The sequence below is a fragment of the Rhinoderma darwinii genome, chromosome 3 (genome assembly GCF_050947455.1).
Source record: "Rhinoderma darwinii isolate aRhiDar2 chromosome 3, aRhiDar2.hap1, whole genome shotgun sequence".
In the NCBI taxonomy this organism is placed as follows: domain Eukaryota; kingdom Metazoa; phylum Chordata; class Amphibia; order Anura; family Rhinodermatidae; genus Rhinoderma; species Rhinoderma darwinii.
Genome location: NC_134689.1, coordinates 47,513,991 through 47,541,491, shown reverse-complemented (window position 1 = coordinate 47,541,491; position 27,501 = coordinate 47,513,991). Strand labels below are relative to the sequence as shown.

General features: G+C 43.2%; 1 protein-coding gene across 1 annotated transcript in view; it reads right to left on the bottom strand.

Annotated features, from left to right (window-relative positions):
- Positions 1-27,501, bottom strand: part of SAR1B (secretion associated Ras related GTPase 1B) — a 147,821-nt gene that overhangs the window by 81,902 nt on the left and 38,418 nt on the right. The window contains exon 2 of the mRNA XM_075859955.1: positions 9,241-9,316. Coding sequence (XP_075716070.1) covers positions 9,241-9,298 — 58 coding nt within the window. The 5' untranslated portion in view covers positions 9,299-9,316. The remainder of the gene's footprint in view (positions 1-9,240; positions 9,317-27,501) is intronic.

The window sequence follows — 27,501 nt, the reverse complement described above, 5'->3', positions numbered from 1 at the left end:
GGTCTGGAGTTGATTCCAGGTCTGGTATCTGCATTTGGAAGCTGTTGCTGTGAACCCACAAAATTAGGTCAAAGAAGCTCTCAATGCAAGTGAAACAGACCATTATTAGGCTGAAAAAAAAAGGAAGAAATCCATCAGAGAGATAGCAAAAATGTTAGGAGTGGCCAAATCAACAGTTTGGTGCATTATTGGAAAAAAAAAAAAGCGCGCACTGGTGATCTCGTGAACTCCAAAAGGCCTGGACGTCCACGAAAAACAACAGTTGTGGATGATCGCAGAATCCTTTCCACGGTGAAGAAAAAACCCTTCACAACATCTACCCATGTGAAGAACACTCTCCTGGAAGTAGGTGAATCAGTATCTAAGTCTACCATAAAGAGAAGATTTCATGAGAGCAAATACAGGGGGTTCACTACAAGGTGCAAACCATTAATCAGCTTCAAAATGAGAAAGGCCAGATTAGACTTTGCCAAACAACATCTAAAGAAGCCAGCCCAGTTCTGGAACAGCATTCTTTGGACAGATAAAACTAAGATCAACCTGTTCCAGAATGATGGGAGGAAGAAAGTATGGAGAAGGCTTGGAACGGCTCATGATCCAAAGCACACAACATCCTCTGTAAAACATGGTGGAGGCAGTGTGATGGCATGGACATGCATGGCTGCCAAAGGAACTTGGTCACAGCCCCCCGCACCACATCAATAAAAAGTTACTATAGTAACTCGGGCCGTGGGCCCCTGTTACTATAGTAACAGACTGTACTTACCTTCCTGGTTCCGGATCGCAGCGGAGGTCCTGACGTCAAGCGCTTGTGGTAAGCTTAGATACAGGGTCCCACAGACAGTATCACACATGGGCCCTGTATCTAAGCCTGTGTTACTAATCGTTTTTTTTGTGTGTTTTCTTACAGGTTCGGTCGTTGGACTACGCGGATTCCAGGACTACTTCGATGACGGCTTTTTTTTAATTATCAATAAAATGGTTAATGAGGGTTGTGTGTTTTTTTTTAAATTTAAATAAAATATTTTTTCTATGTCTTTGTTTTTTTTTTAAACTATATTACTACCGCCTTAGTAATGGCCGCAGGCTGATTGACAGCATCCATTGCTAAGGTGGGGCTTAGTGTTAGCCGATGCAGAGGCGAACACTAACCCACTTTATTACCCCGGTACCCTCCGCCACCAGGGGTGCTGGGAAGAGCCGGGTACGATCCAGTACCTGACCATCTGTAGTGATGGTCGGCCACTGGGGCGGCCACAGGCTGGTAGTATCAGGAGGGGAAAGGCCAGATACAGTGGCCCTTCCCACCCTGGTAATGCTAGGCTGCTGCTGCTTTATTGTATCTGGCTGGTTATGAAAAATGGGGTGACCCCACGTCATTTAAAAAAAAAAAAAAATAATAAATAATTGGAAAGAACGATGTCGGGTCCCCCCCCAATTTTCATAACCAGCCAGATACAACACAGCAGCAGCAGGCAGCATTACTAGGGTGGGAGGTGCCACTGTTTTTGGCCTTCCCCAGCCTAATACTACCAGCCTGCGGCCGCCCCGGTGCCTGCCCGTCACTACAGATGGACGGGTACTGGTTCGTACCCAGTTCTTCCCAGTACCCCTGGTGGCAGTGGGTACCGGGGTAATAATGGGGGTTAGTGTTGGCCTTTGCATCGGCTAACATTAAGCCCCGTCTTAGTAATGGAGGTTGCCAATCAGCCAGCGGCCATTACTAAGGCGGTGATAATAAAGTTTAAAATATTTTATTGAAATAAAAAAACACAACCCTCATTAACCATATTAATGAGAATAAAAAAACGCCGTCATTGAAGTCCTCGTATCCGAAGTCCAACAACCGAACCTGTAAAAAAACACAAACACACAAAAATAATCAATAACACATAAAGAAGCAAAATTATTATTCTTACCTTTCCTGGGTCCAGCGCTGGAGCCGCAATGTCAGCGAGCGGAGTCCTGTATCTAATCCGATCATGTGTGATACTGTCTGCTGAGCCCTGTATTTAATCCTATCATGTGTGATACTGTCTGCTGAGCTGTGTATCTAATCCTATCATGTGTGATACTGCCTTCTGAGCCACTGTATCTAATCCTATCATGTGTGATACTGTCTGCTGAGCCACTGTATCTAATCCTATCATGTGTGATACTGTCTGCTGGGCCCTATATCTGATCCAATCATGTGTGATACTGTCTGCTGCGCCACTGTATCTAATCCTATCATGTGTGATACTGTCTGCTGGGCTCTGTATCTAATCCTATCATGTGTGATACTGTCTGCTGAGCCACTGTATCTAATCCTATCATGTGTGATACTGTCTGCAGGGCCCTATATCTAATCCGATCATGTGTGATACTGTCTGCTGAGCCACTGTATCTAATCCTATCATGTGTGATACTGTCTGCTGAGCCACTGTATCTAATCCTATCATGTGTGATACTGTCTGCTGAGTCATTGTATCTAATCCTATCATGTGTGATACTGTCTGCTGGGCCACTGCATCTAATCCTATCATGTGTGATACTGTCTGCTCGGCCAGTGTATCTAATCCTATTATGTGTGATACTGTCTGCTGAGCCAATGTATCTAATCCTATCCATAGTTTATAGGGTCGTAGTGCTATAGATATGCTATGCTGTCTCCTATACACACCTTTTTTTTTTGGGTGGACACATATGTATTGGGGCTATTTCCCCTGACATTTTATGCCCTTAGGGTATGTTCACACGGCAGCGTCCGTAACGGCTGAAATTACGGGGCTGTTTTCAGGAGAAAACTGCACCATAATATCAGCCGTAAAGGCATGTGCAGGCGTCTTTCGCTGCTTCCATTACGGACGTTAAATGGAGCTGGTTTTCTATGGAGTCCATGTAAAACGGCTCCATTTATGTCTGAAGAAGTGACAGGCACTTCTTTGACGCGGGCGTCTTTTTTACAGCGGCGCGAAAAAAAAATGACCGTCGGCACAGAACATCGTAAGAAACATTCAAATGAATGGGCAGATGTTTGCTGACGCTTTTGAGCCGCATTTTCGGACGTAATTCAATGCTAAAACGCCCGAATTATGTCCGTAAATAGGGTGTGTGAACCCAGCCTTAGTGACACCCCGGCTGCTAGTGCTGCATTGTTGGGTCACTTAGGAGACCCAGCGATGCAGCTGAAAGCTGCGGACCGTCGGCCATGAGAAGTTTGCAGGGGGGGGGCCCAATAAGTACTTTTGCATCGGGGCCCATGAACCTTTAGCTACGCCCCTGGTCACTAGTGTTTATTAATGATGTGACTGAAGACAGAAGCAGCCGGATGAATTCTGAAGTGCTAAGGGATTTACTTTCTGCTCAGATTCAACCAAGGGGCAGTAGCCCACGGCAACACCGTGAACAACAAGAGTAGTGAACGTGCCGAGTCAAACCAGGAGTGTACGAGGTACCAAACGCAGAGCAGGAGCGTAGTCAGTAAAGCCAGGGTCAATATGAAGCTGAGGTCAATAGTAATAGCTGGAAAAGCAGAGCCAGGAAACAGAGAGAATCCCAGGCAAAGACAAGAAGCAAATGGAGGTATACATAGACCGAGGGCGGGAGCTAGAACCGTCTGGCCAGGCTGTGATAGGTTCTCCCACTCCTCAGCCTACCAGCCTGATTGGTAGCAGATCGAGTCATTCTATCAGACCTAGGAGCAGATGCAGACTGAATAACCACGGGCGTCGACACAGAAGCTGTGTCTGGCAGATCCTTTACAGTACCCCCCCTTTTATGAGGGGCCACTGGACCCTTCCTAGGTGGACCTGGCTTATTGGGGTACCGAAGATGGAACCTCCTGAACAATACCCCAGCGTGAACATCCCGGGCGGGTACCCAAGTACTCTCCTCAGGCCCGTATCCTTTCAATGGACCAGGTACTGGAGGGAACCTTGGACCATCCTGCTGTCCACAATCTTGGCCACCTCTAATTCTACCCCATCGGGAGTGAGAACAGGGACCGGAGGTTTCCTCGAGGTAACCAAGGACGGGGAGCAGCGTTTCAGGAGGGAGGCATGAAACACGTCGTGTATTTGAAAAGACAGGGGTAACTCCAGCTGGAATGAAACAGGGTTAAGGACCTCAATGATCTTGTACGGCCCTATAAACCGAGGAGCAAATTTTTTGGACGGAACCTTAAGGCGTCAATTTTTTGAAGACAGCCACACTAGATCCCCGACCACAAACAAGGGGTTAGCAGAACGTCTTCTATCTGCCTGAGTCTTTTGTATGCTCTGGGATGCCTCTAGGTTCTTCTGAACCTGGGCCCAGACTGTGCACAGTTCCCGATGAACGACATCTACCTCGGGATTGTTGGAACCACCAGGTGAAACGAAGGAGAACCGTGGATTAAACCCAAAATTACACAAAAAGGGGGAGACCCCTGACGAGTTACGGACCCGGTTATTAAGGGAAAATTCGGCGAGGGGAATGAAGGAGACCCAATCATATTGACAGTCAGAGATAAAACACCTTAAATATTGTTCTAGAGACTGATTAGTCCTCTCAGTTTGGCCATTAGTTTCAGGATGGAAGGCCGAGGAGAAGGACAGATCAATCTCCAACTTTTTACAGAAAGCTCTCCAAAACAATGAAACAAATTGTAACCCTCTGTCAGTAACAATATTGACACGAACCCCATGGAGACGCAGGATGTGTTTGACAAACAAGGTAGCCAACGTCTTGGCATTGGGTAGTCTCTTGAGGAGCACAAAGTGGCACATCTTACTAAAGCGGTCTACAACCCACACCACCGACTTGCCTTGAGATGGAGGCAGATCGGTGATAAAATCCATGGAGATATGGGTCCAAGGTCTCTGGGGAATGGGCAAAGAACATAGTAAGCCCGCTGGTCGGGACCTGGGAGTCTTAGACCTGGCACAAATTTCACAAGCGGTGATGTAGGCCTTAACGTCTTTAGGCAACCCAGGCCACCAATAGTTTCTAGCAATGAGGTGCTTGGTACCCAGGATGCCTGGATGGCCAGATAGTGCAGAGTCATGATTTTCCCTGAGTACCCTTAGCCGGAATTGCAGGGGAACAAACAGCTTGTTCTCAGGAAGGTTCCCGGGAGCTGAACCTTGATCAGCCGCAATTTCGGAGACTAAATCAGAATCAACAGAGGATATTATTATACCTGGGGGCAAAACACAAGCAGGATCTTCCTCCGAAGGAGGGCTGGCCATGAAGCTACGCGACAGTGCATCAGCTTTAATATTTTTAGCCCCAGCCCTATACGTGACCACAAAGTTGAATCTAGTAAAAAACAATGCCCATCGAGCTTGTCTCGGGTTTAGCCTCCGGGCAGATTCTAGGAAGACCATATTCTTGTGGTCGGTAAGGACCGTTACCTGGTGCCTAGCCCCCTCCAAGAAGTGGCGCCACTCTTCAAATGCCCATTTAATGGCTAAGAGTTTGCGGTTGCCCACGTCATAGTTACTCTCAGTGGGCGAGAACTTCCTGGAGAAGTAGGCACAGGGACGGAGATGGGTGAGGGACCTGGTACCCTGGGACAAGACAGCACCCACTCCCCCCTCGGAGGCGTCAACCTCCACGATGAATGGCTCCAATTGGTTAGGCTGAATCAGCACTGGGGCAGAGATAAAGCACTTCTTAAGGATCCCAAAAGCCTGGACCGCCTCCGGAGACCAGTGGAGGAGATCAGCACCTTTGCGAGTAAGATCCGTAAGAGGCTCAGCGATGACTGAGAAGTTAGCAATAAATCTCCTGTAATAATTAGCAAACCCCTGGAAGCACTGTAACGCCTTCAGGTAGGCAGGTTGAAGCCATTCAGCCACAGCCTGAACCTTGGCAGGGTCCATGCGGAATTCATTAGGAGTGAGGATTTGACCCAAAAATGGTATCTCCTGCACCCCAAACACACATTTTTCGGATTTAGCAAAGAGTTTGTTTTCCCGAAGGGCCTGGAGCACCTTCCTTGACATGCTCTATGTGGGAGGACCAGTCCTTTGAAAACACAAGTAGGTCATCAAGGTACACTACAATAAATACCCACAGGTAGTCTATTAAAATCTCATTTATGAAATTCTGGAAGACGGCGGGAGCATTACACAACCCAAAGGGCATGGCGAGGTATTCGAAATGACTTTCAGGCATGTTAAACGCAGTCTTCCACTCATCCCCTTCTCTGACTCGGATAAGGTTATAAGCCCCCCGAAGATCAAACTTAGAGAACCATTGGGCCCCCTGAACCTGATTGAAGAGATCAGGAATCAAAGGAAGGGGATACTGGTTCTTTACAGTGACTTTATTCAAGTTTCGGTAATCGATGCACGGCCTAAGACCACCATCCTTCTTCCCTACGAAGAAGAAGCCAGCACCTACCGGAGAAGTAGAGGGGCGAATGTAACCCATGGCCAGTCTTTCCTGGATATATTCTCTCATGGCCTCACATTCGGGACAAGAGAGATTAAATATCCTACCCTTAGGGAGCTTAGCTCCTGGTACCAAATCGATTGCGCAATCGTATTCTCTATGAGGAGGTAACACTTCGGAGGCCTTTTTAGAAAAAACATCAGCGAAGTCCTGAATAAACTCAGGTAGAGTGTTCACCTCCTCAGGGAGAGAAATAAAATGAACAGAAAAACAGAATGTCATGCATTCATTACCCCATTTAGTAAGATCCCCAGTACTCCAGTTAAACGTGGGATTATGCGTCTACAACCAGGGAAGGCATAAAACCAAATCGGACGATAATCCCTGCATCACCAGTACAGAACACTGCTCCAAATGAATGGAGCCAACAATGAGTTCAAAAACGGGTATGCTGCGTAAAATAACCATTAGCAAGTGGAGTGGAGTCGATACCCACTACCGGGACAGGTTTAGGCAAATCAATCAATGGCATAGCTAGAGACATAGCAAATTCCAAAGACATAATATTAAGCAGAAGAGCCTGAATCCACGAAGGCACTGCCGGTGGTAGACCTACCCTCAAAAGAGACCTGAAAGGGAAGCAAGATCTTATTAGGTTTCATATTTACGGGAAATAACTGTGCGCCCAAGCGACCTCCCCGATGGTCACTTAGGCGCGGAAGTTTTCCGGCTGCTTATTCTTACGCCTAGGACAGTTGTTCACTTGATGCTTGTCATCCCCACAGTAGAAGCAGAGACCATTCTTCCTGCGGAGATCTCTACATTGTTGGGGAGACACGGAGGCCCGGAGTTGCATTGGTTCATCCGAGTTTTCCGTGGAAGAACGAAGCAACGGAACCTCGGGAGCCATCATGGGGGAGCCAGAGGAGAAGGCACAAAAACGTTCAAGTCGTCGTTCCCTGAGACGTCGGTCAAGACGTACCGCTAAAGCCATAACCTGATCTAGAGAGTCAGAGGAGGGATAGCTAACTAACAGGTCTTTCAGGACGTTCGACAGACCCAATCTAAACTGGCACCTCAAGGCAGGGTCATTCCAGCGAGAAGCTACACACCACTTCCTAAAGTCAGAACAGTACTCTTGAACGGGTCTCTTACCCTGACGTAAGGTCACCAGCTGACTCTCGGCAAAGGCAGTCTTGTCAGTCTTGTCATAGATGAGCCCGAGAGCAGAAAAAAAAGGTCAATAGAGGAAAGTTCAGGAGCGTCAGGAGCCAAGGAGAAGGCCCATTCTTGGGGGCCATCCTGGAGCCGGGAGACAATTATACCCACTCGCTGGCTCTCAGAACCTGAGGAGTGGGGCCTTAGACGGAAATAGAGTCTACAACTCTCCCGAAAGGAGAAAAAAGTCTTCCGGTCCCCTGAGAACCGGTCACGCAACTTGAGATGGGGTTCAAGAGGTGAGGTGGAGGGCACTAGCTGGTTAGCATCACGCTGGAAGCACCTATGAGCCAGGGCTTGGACCTGTAGGGAGAGACCCTGCATTTGCTGAGCCAGGGTCTCAAGGGGGTCCATAGTAGTAGGAACCAGGGTAGAAAAGGTATATGGGCCTGTGATTATGTAATGACGGGGTAGGGAGACAGACAGGTGAGCGCTATTCTACCCGCCACTCAGTCCCTGCCTACTTGCACGACCCGTCCTAGGCGACGGCGTACAACTGGGCGACGGTCCCTACGCTCAATATGTGCACGACAGACAAACAGACAAGGGAACACAGAAGCTAAGAGAAAAGGGGCAGTTGCCCACGGCAACACCGTGAGCAACAAGAGTAGTGAACGAGCTGAGTCAAACCAGGAGTGTACGAGGTACCAAACGCAGAGCAGGAGCGTAGTCAGTAAAGCCAGGGTCAATATGAAGCTGAGGTCAATAGTAATAGCTGGAACAGCAGAGCCAGGAAACAGAGAAAATCCCAGACAAAGACAAGAAGCAAATGAAAGTATACATAGACCGAGCGCGGGAGCTAGAGCCGTCTGGCCAGGCTGTGATAGGTTCTCCCACTCCTCAGCCTACCAGCCTGGGTGGTAGCAGATCGAGTCACTCTATCAGACCTATGAGCAGATGCAGACTGATTAACCACGGGCGTTGACACAGAAGCTGTGTCTGGCAGATCCTTTACAGATACGCTGCGGAAAATCCGCAACATTTCCGTCTCGTGTAAATCCAGCCTTAACCTTGGTTCACAGATCGCATTTATAATGTGTTTTATTTTGCCGAGAATCATGGCAAAACCATGCCATTTAGCAGTTATTTTATGAAAATCGCAGCAAAATGGCACAGTTTCACCATGATTCTCCTAATTGATGATATATGCAGCATTATACAAGGGACCATGTATGGATTATAATGACCAAATCTACTTCTTACTGCGCTTCATAAGCGGCAGTTATGAGTGCATAAATGCACATTGATGTGTTTTGTAATTTGGATACACACAAGATCTACATGATAACATAGCACCTGTCAGAAATTAGGATACGTGTTGTCATCAGAATTCTTCCAGAAAAGAATCATAAGGCTTTGAGCTTAAATTTAAGTGATCATGTATCAGAATAGAAGAAGAATTCAAAAAATGTTTTTTGCATTTGTAATGTGTACTAAAGGGCCTTTTCTTACAATTCTTAGGTTCCCTTTAAACAAAAAATAACTTTTCAAACAACTTCTGCTAATCCAATAGTATACTTGATATATACAAGTCATACAATGGCCAGAAATATTGTTATTCCTCATGTACACACATATGATAACTTATTCTGAAAACTCATCTGAAAAGTTAGGTACACTTTAAATTTGCTAATATATTGTCATTATATTCCACAAACTTACCTAAAAATTGAAGAACGCTGTTGAAACCACTGTATATCCAGTTGAATAGGAAAGACATTGTGAATATTTAGTAGTCCTAAATGCAAGCAAATAAGATCTTATGAGATTCACAATTTACTCTTTCAAGACAGACAAGAATTTAGCTGAGAAGCGCTACATGATTATAAGAAAACAACAATATTTTATTGCCTGGGCAAAGAACACTCTACTCTGTGTCATCAGATAAAGCAAATAAGGTTAATGTCTTCAAAGTAAGATAATATGATGAATAGTTCTGCTGTAAAGAAATGTAGCACATTACTTTTATGTTTTTCAGGGGTTCAAACTGACCAGAACAAGATCTGTATGGAAGTTTCTAGTTTTCTCATACATGATTAGGGTGTGTTCACACGAAGCAGCTTATATTGAGTAAATTTCTTCAACTGAAAATCTGTTTCATTAATCTGAATGGAGTTGTTTCTGCAACAGGTAGATGAATTTCTGCAATTTTCATTCTGATGAATGAAACGGATTTTGAAATCTCTGCAACAAAATCTGCCACGTGTGACGGCAACGTAGGACAATCGACATCCTATGGAATTAAAATGTGTGGCTGAGATAGGAAAATAAATTGTGAAACAGAGATTGATGTAAGTGAATATATATTTCGGGGGTTTTGCGTAAATTTTTAATAAGAAAGCACTGTATAGTCTTCTGGCCATATTACTTAAAATGTTGAAACTTACCTTATGTATCATACTATGAAAGCCACATGTGTCCAGTGTGACCAGAAGAGCAACAGGTGACTTAAACAGGTCTAGCACATTATGATAGTTTAACCCTGTAATGCCATGTAAATTTGATGAATATATCACATAACATAAAATTATCTAACCATACCTCCTCAAAGATTGTACAGTGCGACAGAATGTGTCAACACTATATGAACACCAAAGCATGAAAGGACCAATCTAAAATTGAAACAGGCTATAAATTGGAAACTAAGGTAATATTTTTAGTGCGCAAACATATAGGCACCACCTAATAAAGCTGGAGAACACCAGGCAAAGTTCTCAAAGTTTGCCTCACCTAAACAGCTGCATTCCAGGGATTCCCTGTGGTCCTTTCTAGGCCATAGCCTAGTCATGAAATTACAACGGAGCATCATGAGCCTGCTGGGAGTCATCATAGGAAATTGGCAGTTAGGATTTTCCTATACAAACTACAGGGAGTCTCATGATAGCATTGCTCAGTTGTCCTATAATGTAAAGATAGTCCTACTCACAGCTGTCAAGACAAGTAGCATGCAGCAGCTCTAGTTCCTACTGTAACTGGGTACAGGAAGTTGGAATCATAGTCAGCCATTTCAAAGTTATAAGGTTGAGTCTTCTGGTCACCCACTCACGTTAGTGTGTACAAGCATTACTATATTCTCCTCTGTCCTCCCCCTCTCCATGTATGTCAATATCATAAAGAAAAAAATAATTGTTACCCTTATAGGTCACGTCATGGTGTCGCTTCAGCTTATTTGGACTAGTACACAAGAACCTGCATTTCAAAAATGACTCTTTTACACTGGCATTCCTACTCCAAGGTAACAACACCCATATGAGCTGGCAATGGAGACTGGAGACTGTTCTAAGGGTTTCCATTCATTGCAACACAAGGCACAGCCTGGCAGAAAGGAACTAAAAAAATAAAATCTTGTTTTTAAGTAAATAGTGTTTTAATAGCTCACTTTGAATACATAGCTGGAAAATACTTTAATAAACATTTGATCACTGCACGCTGAAAAGTACACGTATGTAGCTTTTATACTGATCACAAATGCAAGTGAAACAAACTTCACAGCAAAGGTCAAAAACTTTTATAACATCCACACGTCAGCAGTTTCACTTGTTGCAAAACCACAATCCCAAAATGCCTTTAGCGCAATGTTAAGGAACAAGAAACAGTGATGCAGCAGGGAGGGTCAGGTTACAACTTACAACTGAAATCTATTCGGGTGATTCACAATGAGAACATCCTACCTTTGTCAGCACTGAGTCACTCCTGAACACCTATGTGCCTATGAAAATGTAGCATCTCCAGGGATGTCACAGCATTCTCAGAATAGTTTTTTCATGTAACATAATAATAAATGAGGGAGCAGTTGCCTGGGATGCATGTATCTAACATTTCAACTCGCCATGTTCATTCATGAAGCAGAAGACAGACCATATTTTTGTAGACAAGAAAAACACAACAAAACTCAAGGGAATGTTACCATGATGCTGTGACATCAAGATTTAAAGTATAAATTTGCATGTGGAAGTCTACATAAAAGACATACCATTAAAAAAAAGTACTTCTATACAGGGGCGTAACTAGGAAAGACTGGGCCCCATAGCAAACTTTTGACTGGGGCCCCCCTCCCCTCAGTGTCACACAACCCCCCCTTGTAGATAGTGCCTTTTTTTACAGCCCCCCCTGTAGATAACGCCATACAGCCCCCTCTGTAGATAGTGCCATACATCCCCCTGTAGATAATGCCATACAGCCCCCCTGTAGATAACGCCATACAGCCCCCTGTAGATAACGCCATACAGCCCCCTCTGTAGATAGCACCATACATCCCCCTGTAGATAACGCCATACAGCCCCCATGTAGATAACGCCATACAGCCCCCTCTGTAGATAACGCCATACAGCCCCCCCTTGTAGATAACTCCATACAGCCCCCTCTGTAGATATTGCCATACAGCCCCCTCTGTAGATAACGCCATACAGCCCCCCCTGTAGAGAACGCCATACAGCCCCCCCTGTAGGTAACGCTATACAGCCCCCTGTAGGTAACGCCATACAGCCCCCCCTGTAGGTAACGCTATATAGCCCCCCCTGTAGGTAATGCTATACAGCCCCCCTGTAGGTAACACCATGCAGCCCCAACCCCCCAAAAAATTCTGACCTACAGTGTGTCCTACAAAAGACATGTATCCCCTATCCACAGGATAGGGGATACATGTGTGATCGCTGGCAGTGGTAGGGAGAACGAGGGACCGAAAGTCCCCCGAAGTTCTCCATGACTAACCTCTGACTTCCGGCGTCTGTGCAGCTCAATAAAAATGAAAGGAGCGCTGGTCACGCATGCGCACAAGCGCGACCGGCGCTCCATTCATTTCTACGGAGCTGCCGACACAGACCCCGGAAGTCCGAGGTTTGTGATGGAGGACTTCAGGGGACTTTCAGTTGCCCGTTCTCCCTATCAATGCCAGCGATCACACATGTATCCCCTATCTTTTGGATAGGGGATACATGTCTTTTGTTTAATGGCAGAGCGGGGAGATACCTCCCTGCTCTGCCGTAGTGTTCAGTGGTGTCGCGCTGTAGCAGCCATAACGGCTGCTAGCGGAGCCTCCGGCCATGGTGTGGGCCCGTGCCGGCGGGCGACAGGGCCCCCTCATGCCGCGGGCCCCGTAGAAGCCGCTAGTTATGCCACTGGTTATATATTTTCATCCTTTTGTATTTTAATTACTTAATTTTTTAAGCAGTAAGGCATAAATATAAAAACATTAATGTTACACATCAGTCTATTACAATAGGCTAACTCCATGCACAAAAATGAGAAGGACAACATGCTACGGGACTGTAAACACAGCAACAATTTTACAACAAAACTCGTGATTGTCATTACAATTCTCAACATTTCGCTGAAAGTATGGAAAAAAATTGACATGGTAGAATGTTGACTAGTTTCATGGCTGGTGAGAAAGAAGGGAAATAAACAATAGTAGCACAAAAACGGAAAGAATGGTGAAATGAGAACGAGAACAAAAGAAAAATCTTGGGATAAGAGAGTCACAAATCCTGTTGAAGGTAACAGTATCAATCAAGAGGAACAGGAGTGTCCAATAGCTCTTCACCGCACATGTAGAGGGGATGTTTGAGAGTAAAATTGTAATGGAAGACTCCTTAAAAGTTGTAATATACTCAGCAATAAGTTATGCTAGCCTTTGTGAGTGCTGAATCTGTCTTAGGATCAGTTCACACGGCGGATTTTGCGTGGCAAGTTCCCACGCAAAATCCGCCACTGAATTATTCCTGCCTTCAGCAGGAAGATTCCTCCTCCCATTAACTTTAATCGAGCAGGACGTGTGAGACTCCCATTGGGATAGAAGTTTCCGACTCCCATTGAAATGAATGAGAGACAGAATTCTGTATGAACTGGGCCAGTGGCAGGATTTTGATGTAGGAATTTTGGCCCCAATTAGACATTTGTCACCCTAAATAAATACGTAAAATACATCCTGCAATCATAATGCTAATGGTTATTGGATCAAAAGTTATGTTTAGCAGGTAAGGAAGTAATGAAGTGCAATGGATCTAATAACTTTCCTATTAACATACACTGCTATATTCCAAAATTTTTAGTTGGACAGTATCCAAATTAGTTATTTATTAATCTAGACAAGGCCTAGGCTACCTAACAAATGACAACTATACTTCAACATTATATATGTAACAAGTAAACCACTTTAAATAATGCATTTAAAAAAATAAATAAAAAGGGATTGTTTTTATGATCAATACTTTATTAAGTTGTAGTACACCATTACAAAAAGTAACAAATAGTCCTTCTTTAACCCCTTAAGGACATAGCCTGTTTTGGCCATAAGGACACAGCCAATTTTTTTAAATCTGACGTGTCATTTTATATGGTAACAACATTGGAATGGATTTATGTATCCAAGCGATTCTGAGATTGTTTTCTCGTGACACATTGTACTTTATGTTAGTGGTAACATTTGGTCGATACATTTAGTGTTTATTTGTGAAAAACACCAAAATTCAGAGAAAATTCCAAATTGAAATGTATTTGCTTGTAAGACAGATAGTAATACCACACAAAATTGTCCCTAGTTAAGGCCTCATGCACACGACCGTATTTTTTCCCATCCGTAAATACTGGCGTAAATACGGGTCCGGTGTCACACGTATTCGACCCGTTTTGCACCAGTATTTACGAACCCGTGCCCGTAAATATGGGTCCGGTGTCACCCGTATTCCACCCGTATTTACGGGCACGTTTTTGGCGGCAAAATAGCACTGCACTAATCGGCAGCCCCTTCTCTCTATCAGTGCAGGATAGAGAGAAGGGACAGCCCTTTCTGTAATAAAAGTTAAAGAAATTCATACTTACCGGCCGTTGTCTTGGTGACGCGTCCCTCTCTTCACATCCAGCCTGACATCCCTGGATGACGCGGCAGTCCATGTGACCGCTGCAGCCTGGGATTGACCTGTGATTGGCTGCAGCGGTCACATGGCCTGAAACGTCATCCAGGACGTCGGGCTGGATGTCGAGAGGAACGCGTCACCAAGGCAACGGGCGGGAGACCGGACTGGAGGAAGCAGGAAGTTCTCGGTAAGTATGAACGTCTTTTATTTTTATTTTTTACAGGTTTATTCTGATCGGTAGTCACTGTCCAGGGTGCTGAAAGAGTTACTGCCGATCAGTTAACTCTTTCAGCTCCCTGGACAGTGACTATTTACTGACGTCGCTTAGCAACGCTGCCATAATGACGGGTGCACACATGTAGCCACCCGTCATTACGAGAGCTCCATAGACTTCTATGGACTGTCCGTGCCGTTATTACGGCCTGAAATAGGACGTGTTCTATCTTTTTCAACGGCACGGGCACCTTCCCGTGAAAAAACGGGAAGGCACCCGTCGCCAATAGAAGTCTATGAGCCCGTTATTACGGGTCGTAATTACGACCCGTAATAACGGGAGTTTTTAAGGTCGTGTGCATGAGGCCTAACATTTACCATATGTATACTTAATGTTGGCATCATTTTTTTAAATGTCCTTTTATTTTTCTAGGACGTTACAAGGCTTAGAACTTTAGCAGCAATTTCTCACATTTTCAATAAAATTTCAAAAGGCTATTTTTTCAGAGACCAGTTCAGTTCTGAAGTGGCTTTGAGGGTCTTATATATTAGAAAGTCCCCATTAATCACCCCATTTTAAAAACTGCACCCCTCAAAGTATTCAAAACAGCATTCCGAAATTTTGTAACCCTTTAGTGTTCTACAGGAATTAAAGCAGAGGTGAAATGTACAATTTAAAAAAAAAAAAATTTGACAAAATTAATTTTAAATTAATTTTTTCTGTAACAGAGAAGGATTTACCAGAGAAAAGCAACTCAATATTTATTGCCCAGATTCTGCAGTTTTTAGCAAAGAAGCACCTAGTGGATTTTGGGTCTCCTTTTTTTAGAATATATTTTAGGCACCATGTCAGGTTTGAAGAGGTCTTGGTGTGCCAAAACAGCGGAAACACCCCAAAAGTTACCCCATTTAGGAAACTACACACTTGTTAGCATTTTAACCCACAGTTTTTTTGCTACATTTATTGGAATTAGTCAGTAAAAATGAAAATTTACTTTTTTTGTGAAAAAAACTTAATTTTTTAAAATTTTTACAAGGAATAAAGGAGAAAAAGCACCCCAACATTTGTAAAGCAATTTCTCTCGATTACGACAATATCCCACATGTGGTAATAAACTGCTGTTTGGCCCCACAGCAGGGCTCAGAAGGGAAGGAGCGCCATTTGGATTTTGGAGAGACGATTTTGCTGGAATGGTTTTCAATGCCATGTCGTGTTTGCAACGCCATGGAGGGACCAAAAAAGTGCAAACCCCCCAAAAGTGACCCCATTTTGGAAAAGACACCCCTCAAGGAATTTTTCTATGGGTATAGTTAGAATTTTTGACCCCCACAGGTTTTTTGGGTGAATTTATTGGAATTAGGCCGTGAAATTGAAAAACTACATTCGAATAAAATGTAGTTTTAGCTCAGATTTTTTCATTTTCACAATAAAGGAGAAAAAGCACCCAAACATTTGTAAAGCAAACTCTTCTGAGCACAGCAATACCCCATATGTGGTAATAAACTGATGTTCGGACACATGGCAGGGCTTAGAAGGGAAGGAACTACATTTGACTTTTGGAGCTCAAATTTTGCTGGAATGGTTTGCGGCGCTATGTCACATTTGCAAAACCCCTGAGGGGCCAAAACAGTGGAAACACCGCAAAAGTGACCTCATTTGGGAAACTGCACCCCTCAATGAATTTATCTAGCGGTATAGTGAGCATTTTGACCCCATTATTGTTTTTTGCTGAATTTATTGGAATTATGCAGTGAAAATGAAAATCGAAATTTTTTTCCACTAAAATGTTGAACTTTTTCCATTTTCCCAAGGAATAAAGGAGAAAAAGCACCCCAACAATTGTAAAGCAATTTTTCCCGAGTGCGGCAATACCCCTATGTGGTCATAAACTGCTGTTTGGACACATGGCAGGGCTCAGAATGAGCAGAAGAGTGCTATTTGGCATGCAGATTTTGCTTGATTGGTTTTTGGGTGCCATGTCGCATTTGCAGAGCCCATGAGGTACCAGTACAGTAGAAACCCCTGAGAAGTGACTCCATTTTGGAAACTATACCTCTCACGGCATTCATCTAGGGATGTAGTGAGTATTTTGACCACGTGGATTTAGCTTGGTAGTTGTTCTGTTTGGAGTTTTACTGGTATTTCAGTTTAGTATGTGGGGGCATATGTAAGCTGTGCGGAGTCCATCAGGGCATAATAAGAGGGTATAATAATGGGGTAAATAAATAATAATATGCAGATATGTGGCCAGTGTCGCACTGATAAATGGTGTCAGATGTTATCCGCTTTTGGAACGCTCTGCACATTTTATATCGCAATATTCTGAGAGCCAGAACTTTTTTATTTTTTCTCCTACAGAGCTGTGTGAGGGCTTATTTGTAGTTTTCATTGGTACCATTTTAGGGTACATGCCATTTTTTGATGACTTATTATTTCACTTTTTGGCAAGCAAGGTGACCACAAACCAGCAATTCTGACAATGTTTTTTTATTCTATTTTTTACGGCGTTCACCGTGCGCTATAAATGACATATTTACTTTATTCTGCGGGTTGATACGATTACGGCAATTCCATATGTATATTGTTTTTTTCTGTATTGCAGCGTTTGCATAATAAAATCACTTTTTTTTTAAAATCATTTATTTTTTGTGTCACCATATTCTGAGAGCCATAACATTATTATTTTTCCGTCCCAAAAATTGTGGGAGGTCTTGTTTTTTGCGGGATGGACTGTAGTTTTTATTGGTATAATTTTGGGGTACATGCAACTTTTTGATCGCTTTTTTTATTCTGTTTTGTGAGGGGTAGTGACCAAAAAACAGCAATTCTGGAATTGTTTTTTATATTAGTTCACTGTGTGGGTAAAATTGCAAGATAGCATGATATTTTTATAGTTCGGATTGTTACGGAGGAGGTGATACCAAATATGTGTACGTGTTTTTTTATATGTTTTCCATTTTTTCCTACAATAAAAGACTTATTATGGGAAAAAAGGCAGTTATTGTTTTTTTTAACTTGAAACGTTTATTTTTTCCCTTTTTTTTTACAAATTTTTTAAAACTTTTTTTTAGCTTTTGTTTTCCCACGATGGGACTTGAAGGTCTGATGCCCTGATTGCTATTCTAATACACTGCTCTACCTACACAGTGCAGTCTATTAGAGCTGTCAGCTATTCACTGACAGCAAGCCTATTAGGCTTCCGTACTAGGAGGCTATTGTTAGGACTCCGGTTGCCATAGTAACCAACGACACCCCCGTGTGTGCCGATCGTTGCCATAGCAAATATCGGGTGTGATCTAACCGGCTAGATGCAGCGATCACTGTTGGTCGCTGAATCTATGGGGTTAATTGGCTATATCGGAGCCTAGCCGTGCAGCATCGGGGAGAGATACTGTTGATGAATGTGGCGTGGGATGAAAACAAACGTAAAAAAAAGTAATGAAAAGCTGATTCCATTATTAGTCAATGGGATCTATCAGGATTCTGTAAAAAAAACAACAACTGCAGTACAACAGTGTGTCTTTAACGTGTTTTTGTCTCAATTGTGTGGCACCACTATTTCTATGTGTGAAGATAGCCTAACCCACTGGCGTAGAATAAATTACAACAACAGCCATTACACAGACGCATTTATTTCAATGGGGGCCTTCACATAGCCGTTGTTTCAATGGACCGTGTGAAGGGTCCGTTGAAAAAGAAAACATGTCCTATTTTCTTCCGTTTTCACGGGTGAAAATGGGACCCACATGGGGGCAACTCGGACTCCGAGTTTACCCACGTTCGTCTGAATAAGTCCTTAACCCCTTCACTACCAGCCCACGTAGATTAACGGGCTGCAGTGCTGGGCTTTTGTCCTGCAGCCTGTTAATCTACGTGGTGTCAGAACAGAGCGCACAGCGCTCTCCCTATACCCTGAATCTCTCAGCACACGCTGCTACTAGCAGCCTAAGTGCTGAGAGAAGACATCAGGACCAGATTGGTGTCGGTCCTGATGACGTGATCACCATGATAAAGCTATCATGGTGTTCACAGCAAAGTTTGTTGCAGCAAAAAACTTTCGTGCTGTTCGTTACAATGTTTCTCCTCCCTCCCTGTCAGATCATTCTGAGACAGTGAGAGAGCAGAAGCACTGTGCCGAGCAGCTGCTGTGTGTCTCATATAAAGACACACTGACTGTGAAAAATACAAAAAACACCTCCACATAGATAGTTTAGTGTAGGCAGCTAGTTATAGTTTAGGTAGTCTGGTAGGTAGATAGTTTAGATAGTACTCAGATTAGGGCAATTAATTAGTTAATTAAAAATCATATAGATATATATATTTATATACTGTGTGTGTGTGTGTGTGTGTGTGTGTGTGTGTGTGTGTGTGTGTGTGTGTGTGTGTGTGTGTGTGTGTGTATATATATATATACACATATACACACGTCTATATATGTATATATATATATATATACATATATATATACACACACACACACACAAACACGTAATATATATTATATATAGACATATATTTGAAATTTGTTAATACTAAAAATTAATAATTAGGGATGTTATATATCTATAATATCATATAGATATATACGTACATGTAATATATACGTATACACACATAATCTTATATAAATCTCTTTGTATATTTTAGACGTCTGTAAATTCTAAATACATTGATTCATTGTTAGGATTGTTCATAAATTTATTATCTATTAGGGTTGTCATAATTTAGTTGTGATTTAATTATTTACATATATATCTATAATGTTGTATAGATATATGCACACGTTTTATATATATACACAGTACCGTTCAAAAGTTTAGGGTCACTTAGAAATTTCCTTATTTTTTAAAGAAAAGCACAGTTTTTTTCAATGAAGATAACATTCAATTAATCAGAAATACACTCTATACATTGTTAATGTGCTAAATTAATATTCTAGCTGCAAACGTCTTGTTTTTAATGCAATATCTACAGAGGTGTATAGAGGACCATTTCCAGCAACCATCACTCCAGTGTTCTAATGGTACATTGTGTTTGCTAACTGTGTTAGTAGGCGAATGGGTGATTAGAAAACACTTGAAAACCCTTGTGCAATTATGTTAGCACCGCTGTAAACAGTTTTGCTGTTTAGAGGAGCTATAAAACTGTCCTTCCTTTGAGCTAGTTGAGAATCTGGAGCATTACATTTGTGGGTTCGATTAAACTCTAAAAATGGCTAGAAAAAGAGAGCTTTCATGTGAAACTCGACAGTCTATTCTTGTTCTTAGAAATGAAGGCTATTCCATGCGAGAAATTGCCAAGAAACTGAAGATTTCCTACAACGGTGTGTATTACTCTCTTCAGAGGACAGCACACACAGGCTCTAACCAGAGTAGAAAGAGAAGTGGGAGGCCCCGCTGCACAACTGAGCAACAAGACAAGTACATTAGAGTCTCTAGTTTGAGAAATAGACACCTCACAGGTCCTCAACTGGCAGCTTCATTAAATAGTACCCACAAAATGCCAGTATCAACGTCTACAGTGAAGAGGCGACTCCGGGATGCTGGCCTTCAGGGCAGAGTGGCAAAGAAAAAGCCATATCTGAGACAGGCTAATAAAAGGAAAAGATTAATATGGGCAAAAGCACACAGACATTGGACAGAGGAAGATTGGAAAAAAGTGTTATGGACAGACGAATCGAAGTTTGAGGTGTTTGGATCACACAGAAGAACATTTGTGAGACGCAGAACAACTGAAAAGATGATGGAAGAGTGCCTGATGCCATCTGTCAAGCATGGTGGAGGTAAAGTGATGGTCTGGGGTTGCTTTGGTGCCGGTAAAGTGGGAGATTTGTACAAGGTAAAAGGGATTTTGAATAAGGAAGGCTATCACTCCATTTTGTAACGCCATGCTATACCCTGTGGACAGCGCTTAATTGGAGCCAATTTCTTCCTACAACAGGACAATGACCTAAAGCACACCTCCAAATTATGCAAGAACTATTTAGGGAAGAAGTAGGCAGCTGGCATTCTATCTGAAATGGAGTGGCCGGCGCAGTCACCAGATCTCAACCCCATAGAGCCATTGTGGGAGCAGCTTGACCGTATGGTACGCAAGAAGTGCCCATCAAGCCAATCCAACTTGTGGGAGGGGCTTCTGGAAGCATGGGGTGAAATTTCTCCCGGTTACATCAGCAAATTAACAGCTAGAATGCCAAAGGTCTGCAATGCTGTAATTGCTGAAAATGGAGCATTCTTTGACGAAAGCAAAGTTTGAAGGAGAAAATTATTATTTCATATAAAAATCATTATTTCTAACCTTGTCTATGTCTTGACTATCTTTTCTAGTCATTTTGCAACTCATTTGATAAATATAAGCGTGAGTTTTCATGGAAAACACAAAATTGTCTGGGTGACCCCAAACTTTTGAACGGTAGTGTATAAATATATATATATATATATATATATATATATATATATATACACACATGCAAACATTCATATAAATTATTAATTTTATTAATTCTACATATCAAATAATTGATAGGGTCATTCATAAAGTTATTAATTATTAGTCGTTCAATAATTGATTAGTTGTAAAGATTCAATTGATTATATATGTATACGTAATACATACAAATACACACACATTTAGATACAATAATTTATTCCTATATTTTACAGTTCTATTAATTCTAGATACTAATTGATTAATTGTTAGGGTCGTTTATAAATTTATTGATCAATTGATTAGTGGACTTTTTCTTTGTTACTTTTATTAAAATTGTTACAAAAAATACGTAAAAAAATGGCACGCAAGTTATATACCGCTGAAAAGGCATTTGCTCTCTTGGATTCTGATGTGAATGGGGTCACTTTTGGGGGGTTTCCGCTGTTTTGGTCCCTCCAGGGCGTTGCAAATGCGACATGGCACCGAAAACCATTATAGCAAAATTTGAGCTCCAAAAGCCAAATGGCGCTCCTTCCCTTCTGAGGGCTGTCGTGTGTTCAAACATAAGTTTATGACCACATATTGGGTATTGCCGTAATCAGGAGAAATTTCTTTACAAATGTTGGGGTGCTTTTTCTCCTTTATTCCTTGCAAAAATTAAAAATGTCTATGTTTCTTCAGAAGAAATGTAGATTTTCATTTTCACAGACTAATTCCAATAAATTCAGCAAAAAAACATGTGGGGTTAAAATGCTCACTATACAACTAGATAAATTCCTTGAGGGGTGTAGTTTCCAAAATGGGGTCACTTTTTGGGGGTTTCCACTGTTTAGGCACCACAAGACCTCTTCAAACCTGACATGCAGCCTAAAATATATTGTAATTAAAAGGAGGCTTCAAAATACACTAGGTGCTCCTTTTGCTTGTGAGGCCTGTGTTTCAGTCCATTAGCACACTAGAGCCACATGTGGGATATATTCTAAATCTGGGCAATACATATTGAGTTGTGTTTCTCTGGTAAAACCTTCTGAGTTACAGAAATGTTTCTATTACAAATGAATTTCTGCAAAAAAAATTTAATTTGTAAATTACACCTTTACTTTGCTTTAATTCCTGTGAAACGCCTAAAGGGTTAAGAAACTTTCTTAATGCGGTTTTGAATACTTTGAGGGGTAAAGTTTTTAAAATGGGTTGATTTATGGGGCGTTTCTAATATATAAGGCCCTCAAAGCCACTTCAGAAATGAACTGGTCCATGAAAAAACAAGTTTTGGAAATTTCTTGAAAATGTGAGAAATTGTTGCTAAAGTTCTAAGTCTTGTAACGTCCTAGAAAAAAGGACGTTCAAAAAATGATGCAAACATAAAGTAGACATATGGGAAATGTTATCTAGTAACTATTGTGTGTGGTATTAATTTCTGTTTTGCAAGCAGATACATTCAAATTTAGAAAAATGCAATTTTTGTGTAAATTTTGGTGTTTTTCACAAATAAATATTGAATTTAATCGACCAAATTTTTTCACAGACGCAAAGTACAATATGTCACGAGAAAACAATCTCAGAATCGCTTGGATAGGTAAAAGCATTCCAGCGTTATTACCACATAAAGTGACATGTCAGATTTGAAAAAATCACCTGCGTCCACAAGGCCAAAACAGGCTGTGTCCTGAAGGGGTTAATGATGGGGCAATTTTTTTTATTTTTTTTTCATCCATTCTAAGAGCAATAACTCTAAGAGCTTTTTTTTGGCGTACATATAATGTATTAGAGGTTTTATGCAAAATATTTAAATGCTAGTGGAAAAAAATTTGCAATTCCGCCATTGTTTTATGGGTTTTATTTTTACAGCATTCACCGTATGGATAACTTTATGCTGCGGATTGTTATGATTACATAGATACCAAATTTCTATATTTATTTTTTGGGGTTTTGCCACTTTTTTCGCCACATTCCAAGAGCCATAACATTTTTATTTTTCCTCGACAAAGCTGTGTAAGGGTTTGTGTTTTGTGGAAGAAGTTGTATTTGTATTTATTTGTTGTATGTGCGCTAACCTATTTTATTTTTACATTTTTCAATATAAGGATTTTTGTGAAAGGAATTTTCTCATATTTGACAATAAAGTAGTATTTTAGTCTATTCTAGTTTTCATTGTTAAAATTTGATGACTTTAGTCCATTTTTGGATGAACAAACAAACCGCAAATTTGGCATTGTTTTTTTCCTTTATTTATTTATTTATTTTTTAACAGTGTTAAACGTACGGGATAAATTACGGAACATTTGATGTTTATAGTATGGGTTTTTATGGACGAAACAATGCTAATTATGTGTTGGTTTTTTTTTAATTTTTTTCCTTACAATAAATTCTAAGGAAAAAAAAGGTGATTTTTTTTTTCTTTACTTTTATTTTTTTTTTTACCTTTTTTTTTTTTTTTTTTAGTCCCACTAGGGGACCAGACAATGTGATCCTCTGATCATTTATATAATACACTGCAATACTTCTGCATTGCAGTGTATTATGGCTGCCAGTGTAAAACTGACAGATAGCTTATAAGGCCCTGCATCACGGGGGCACCAATAAGGTGACAGAGGGAGCCCTTATGTAGCGTCTATGGCCGTGGGTCATCGGGTTTACTCCCCTCCCAACGCATTCAGCCATGGATCAGTGAGTGCTGGCTCACATCTCCTTCCTAGGAGACGCCAGGGCTCACTTCCGCTCCAGTCCGCTGTGTCCCATAGGGACAGCGCGCGCACATGTGAACAATCATCATCATCAACTACACATGATTTCCTGCCCTTCTGATCCTTGCCTGAGCATTGTTAGTGTATCCCAAGTCTGTCTTGCAAATGATCCCCTAGTGTTTTCCCGTTCCAGTTGTTACCCGTGCCCTGTTACCTGTTCCTGTATCCCGTGCTGTTTTCTTGTTCCTGTGACTACTAGTGTGGGAGTCGTGTCTACTGCACCTGCTGTCGTTTGCCACATCCTGTGTCATGTTCCACGTCCAGTGTGATCCGCCACGTCTGGCGCAACGTGCTGCACCTGCTGTCATATGCCACGTCTGGTGTAACCTGCTGCACCCACCTCCATCCATGCCAAAGCCTCGTCCACTGTCTGGACTATTCAGGTACCCTAGTGTGGGACTTTGTATTGCTGGGGTGCTCTGTGGTTTGGCCAACTGCCTTTCAAATGAAAGTCTTCCTCCGAACTGTTTGATAGTATACGAGGAGCCAGAATTTTTTCAAAACTAGATTTGCGTGGGGCTTATAATTTGATCCGAATCCGTCAAGGGGACGAGTGGAAGATGGCGTTCAACACTCGAGACGGGCACTACGAATAACTGGTAATGCCATTCAGACTATGCAACGCTCCCGCGGTCTTCCAGGAATTCATCAATGATATATTTTGAGATCTCCTCTATGTCTTTGTTGTCGTTTATCTCGATGATATTTTGAGTTTCTCCCCAGATCCGACGACTGATCGGAGGCATGTCCGTCAGGTTCTACTGCGATTACTACTGATTTACACAAGCGCGTGCGTTTTGTGCACAAAAAAAAAGCGGCGTTTTGCGTGCGCAAAAGGCACAAAACAGCTGCGTGTGTCATCAGTGTATGATGCGCGGCTGCGTGATTTTCACTCAGCCACCATCATTATGACACTCCGTTTGGATGTTTGTAAACAGAAAAGCACGTGGTGCTTTTCTGTTTACATTCAGAGTTTGACAGCTGTTGCGCGATTCACGCAGTTCACACGGAAGTGCTTCCGTGTGGCATGCGTGGTTTTCACGCACCCATTGACTTCAATGTGTGCGTGATGCGCGAAAAACGGCGAAATATAGAACATGTCGTGAGTTTTACGCAGCGGACTCACGCTGCGCAAAACTCACGGACTGTCTGCACTGCCCCATAGCCTAATATAGGTGCGTACGACACGCGTGAAAAGCACGCGGGTCGCAAGCGAGTATATTACGCTCGTGTAAATGATGCCTAAGGGTGAATTGTTTATATGCCAAGCTGGAGAAGTGCGTCTTTGAAAATAATTCTCTGCCCTTCCTGGGCTACATCATCTCGGATGAAGGTCTCAAGATGTATCCTGCGAAAGTAAAAGCTGTCCTGGAATGGCCACGTCCTCAAGACCTGAGGTACATACAGCGTTTCCTGGGATTCGCCAATTTCTACCGGCTTTTTATCCCAAACTTCTCATCACTAACAGCTCCCATCTGTCATGTACGTAGCTGCAGTCCATCAGGTTCACTTTCCCCCTGATGGCCGCAGCCATGGGTCTGCGAGCGCTGGCCCCAGTCTCCTCCTCAGGGGACGCCAGCGCTCACTTCCACTCATCTGGGCTGGGTCCTGTAGGGTGCGCGCACTCTGGCCCATTCTTAAAGGGGTAGCGCGCGCACGTCTACCCGCCGCCTAGTCCCAGCCGAGCCTGCCTTGCTACTGTCCGAGCTGCCACAGGTACCTTATATGAACTGTCAACTGTGACCTGCACCCTGTTGGCCAGCTGCCATACCGCCAAGGCGGTACGGCCCAGTGGGTCCACGAACCCAACGTGACAGTATGCTCAGGCCATGGACCCTGCTGGTCGATCCAAGACCATGACGACGTCACAAGAGATGCGGGGGGGATATGCTGGACCTCCGGTCTCGACAGGACCAACTCCTCCAGGCCTTGAACATTGTCGCACGTCGGCAGGAGGCATGAGCTGCCGTTCCTCCTACAACACCTCCTGGCAGTACTGTTCCTCAGACTACACAGATTTCAACCAAATCACGGTGAAGAATAAATATCCATTGCCGCTGATCTCTGAATTATTTGATCGTATATGTGATGCCAAGTTTTTTCCCAAACTAGATCTGTGTGGGGCTTACAACCTAATCCAGATTCGCCGGGGTGACGAATGGAAGACTGCATTTAACACCCGTGATGGACACTATGAGTATCTAGTAATGCCCTTCGGTTCTGTGTAATGCTCCCGAGGTCTTCCAGGAGTTCGTTAATTACATTTTCCGAGACCTCCTCTATGTTTGTGTTGTGGTCTTGATGACATCTTGATTTTTTTCTCCAGATCCTGTTACTCATCAGAGACATGTCCGCCAAGTTTTGCTGCGGTTAAGAGAGAATCGTCTGTACGATAAGTTGGAGAAGTGCGTGTTTGAAAAGGATGCTCTGCCCTTCCTTGGCTACATTGTCTCGAATAGAGGTCTCAAGATGGATCCTGAAAAGGTAAAATCCGTTCTGGAATGGCCACGCCCTCAAGGCTTGAGGGCCACTCCTTTAGACTGGCAGGTCACGCGGGGACCCGTAAGACCCGATATCTGATTGCCCATCATTTATGGTGGCCCACGCTGCCCAAGGACATTTTGAACCTGCTCAGTGTGTGCAGCTAACAAGGTCGCTCACTCCAGACCTGCTGGCCTGCTCCAGCCATTGCCTGTGCCCGATGCTCCCTGGCAGCATATAGCTATGGACTTTATTACTGATCTGCCTCTCTCTGCTGGATGCAGTACTGTCTGGGTGGTGGTGGATCGATTTTCGAAGATGGCCCACTTCGTTCCTCTGACCGGTCTTTCTTCTGCTCCTCTACTGGCCAAGCTGTTCACCCAACACATCTTCCGCCTGCACGGCTTGCCGCAGCATATTGTGTCTAATGGGGGGGGGGGGTTCAGTTCACCTCGAAGTTCTGGAGAGCACTCTGTGGACTGCTAGGTGTAAAGTTGGACTTTTCCTCAGCCTACCATCCTCAGTCCAATGGTCAGGTTGAGAGGATCAATCAGATCTTGGAGAGCTACTTGCGCCACTTCATCTCCAAGCAGCATGATGACTGGGTGCAGTTGCTTCCGTGGGCTGAATTCTCATGCAACAATCACACCAGCGAGTCCACACAGAAGACACCGTTCTTCATTGTCTATGGCCAACACCCACAAATTCCTCTCCCGGTGCCTGATACGTCCGAGGTACCAGCTGCTGACACGGCTTTTAGGGACTTTCTGCAGATTTGGCAGCAGCCTCGATGCTCCATCCTGCTGGCGGTCGACCGCATGAAACGGAAGGTGGACACAAGGAGAAGAGAACCTCCTCACTTTCTTCCTGGCACGAAGGTCTGGCTGTCCTCCAGGAATATTCGACTGAGGGTGCCATTATACAAATTTGCTCCCAGGTTCCTCGGACCCCTCGAGATCCTGCAGCAGGTCAACCCTGTCACCTACAAGCTTCGGCTGCCTCCTACCCTCAAGATCTCCAACTCTCTCCTGAAACCAGTGGTTCTGCACCGCTTTACCAAGACTCCTAGCCCTGCGGTTGCCTCCAGCGGCCCTTCAGACACCTTCGAAGTTAAGGAGATCTTGGACGCCAAGAGAGTGAGAGGAAATACTTTTTATTTGGTGGTTGGCGGGGGTTTGGTCCTGAAGAGAGGTCCTGGGAG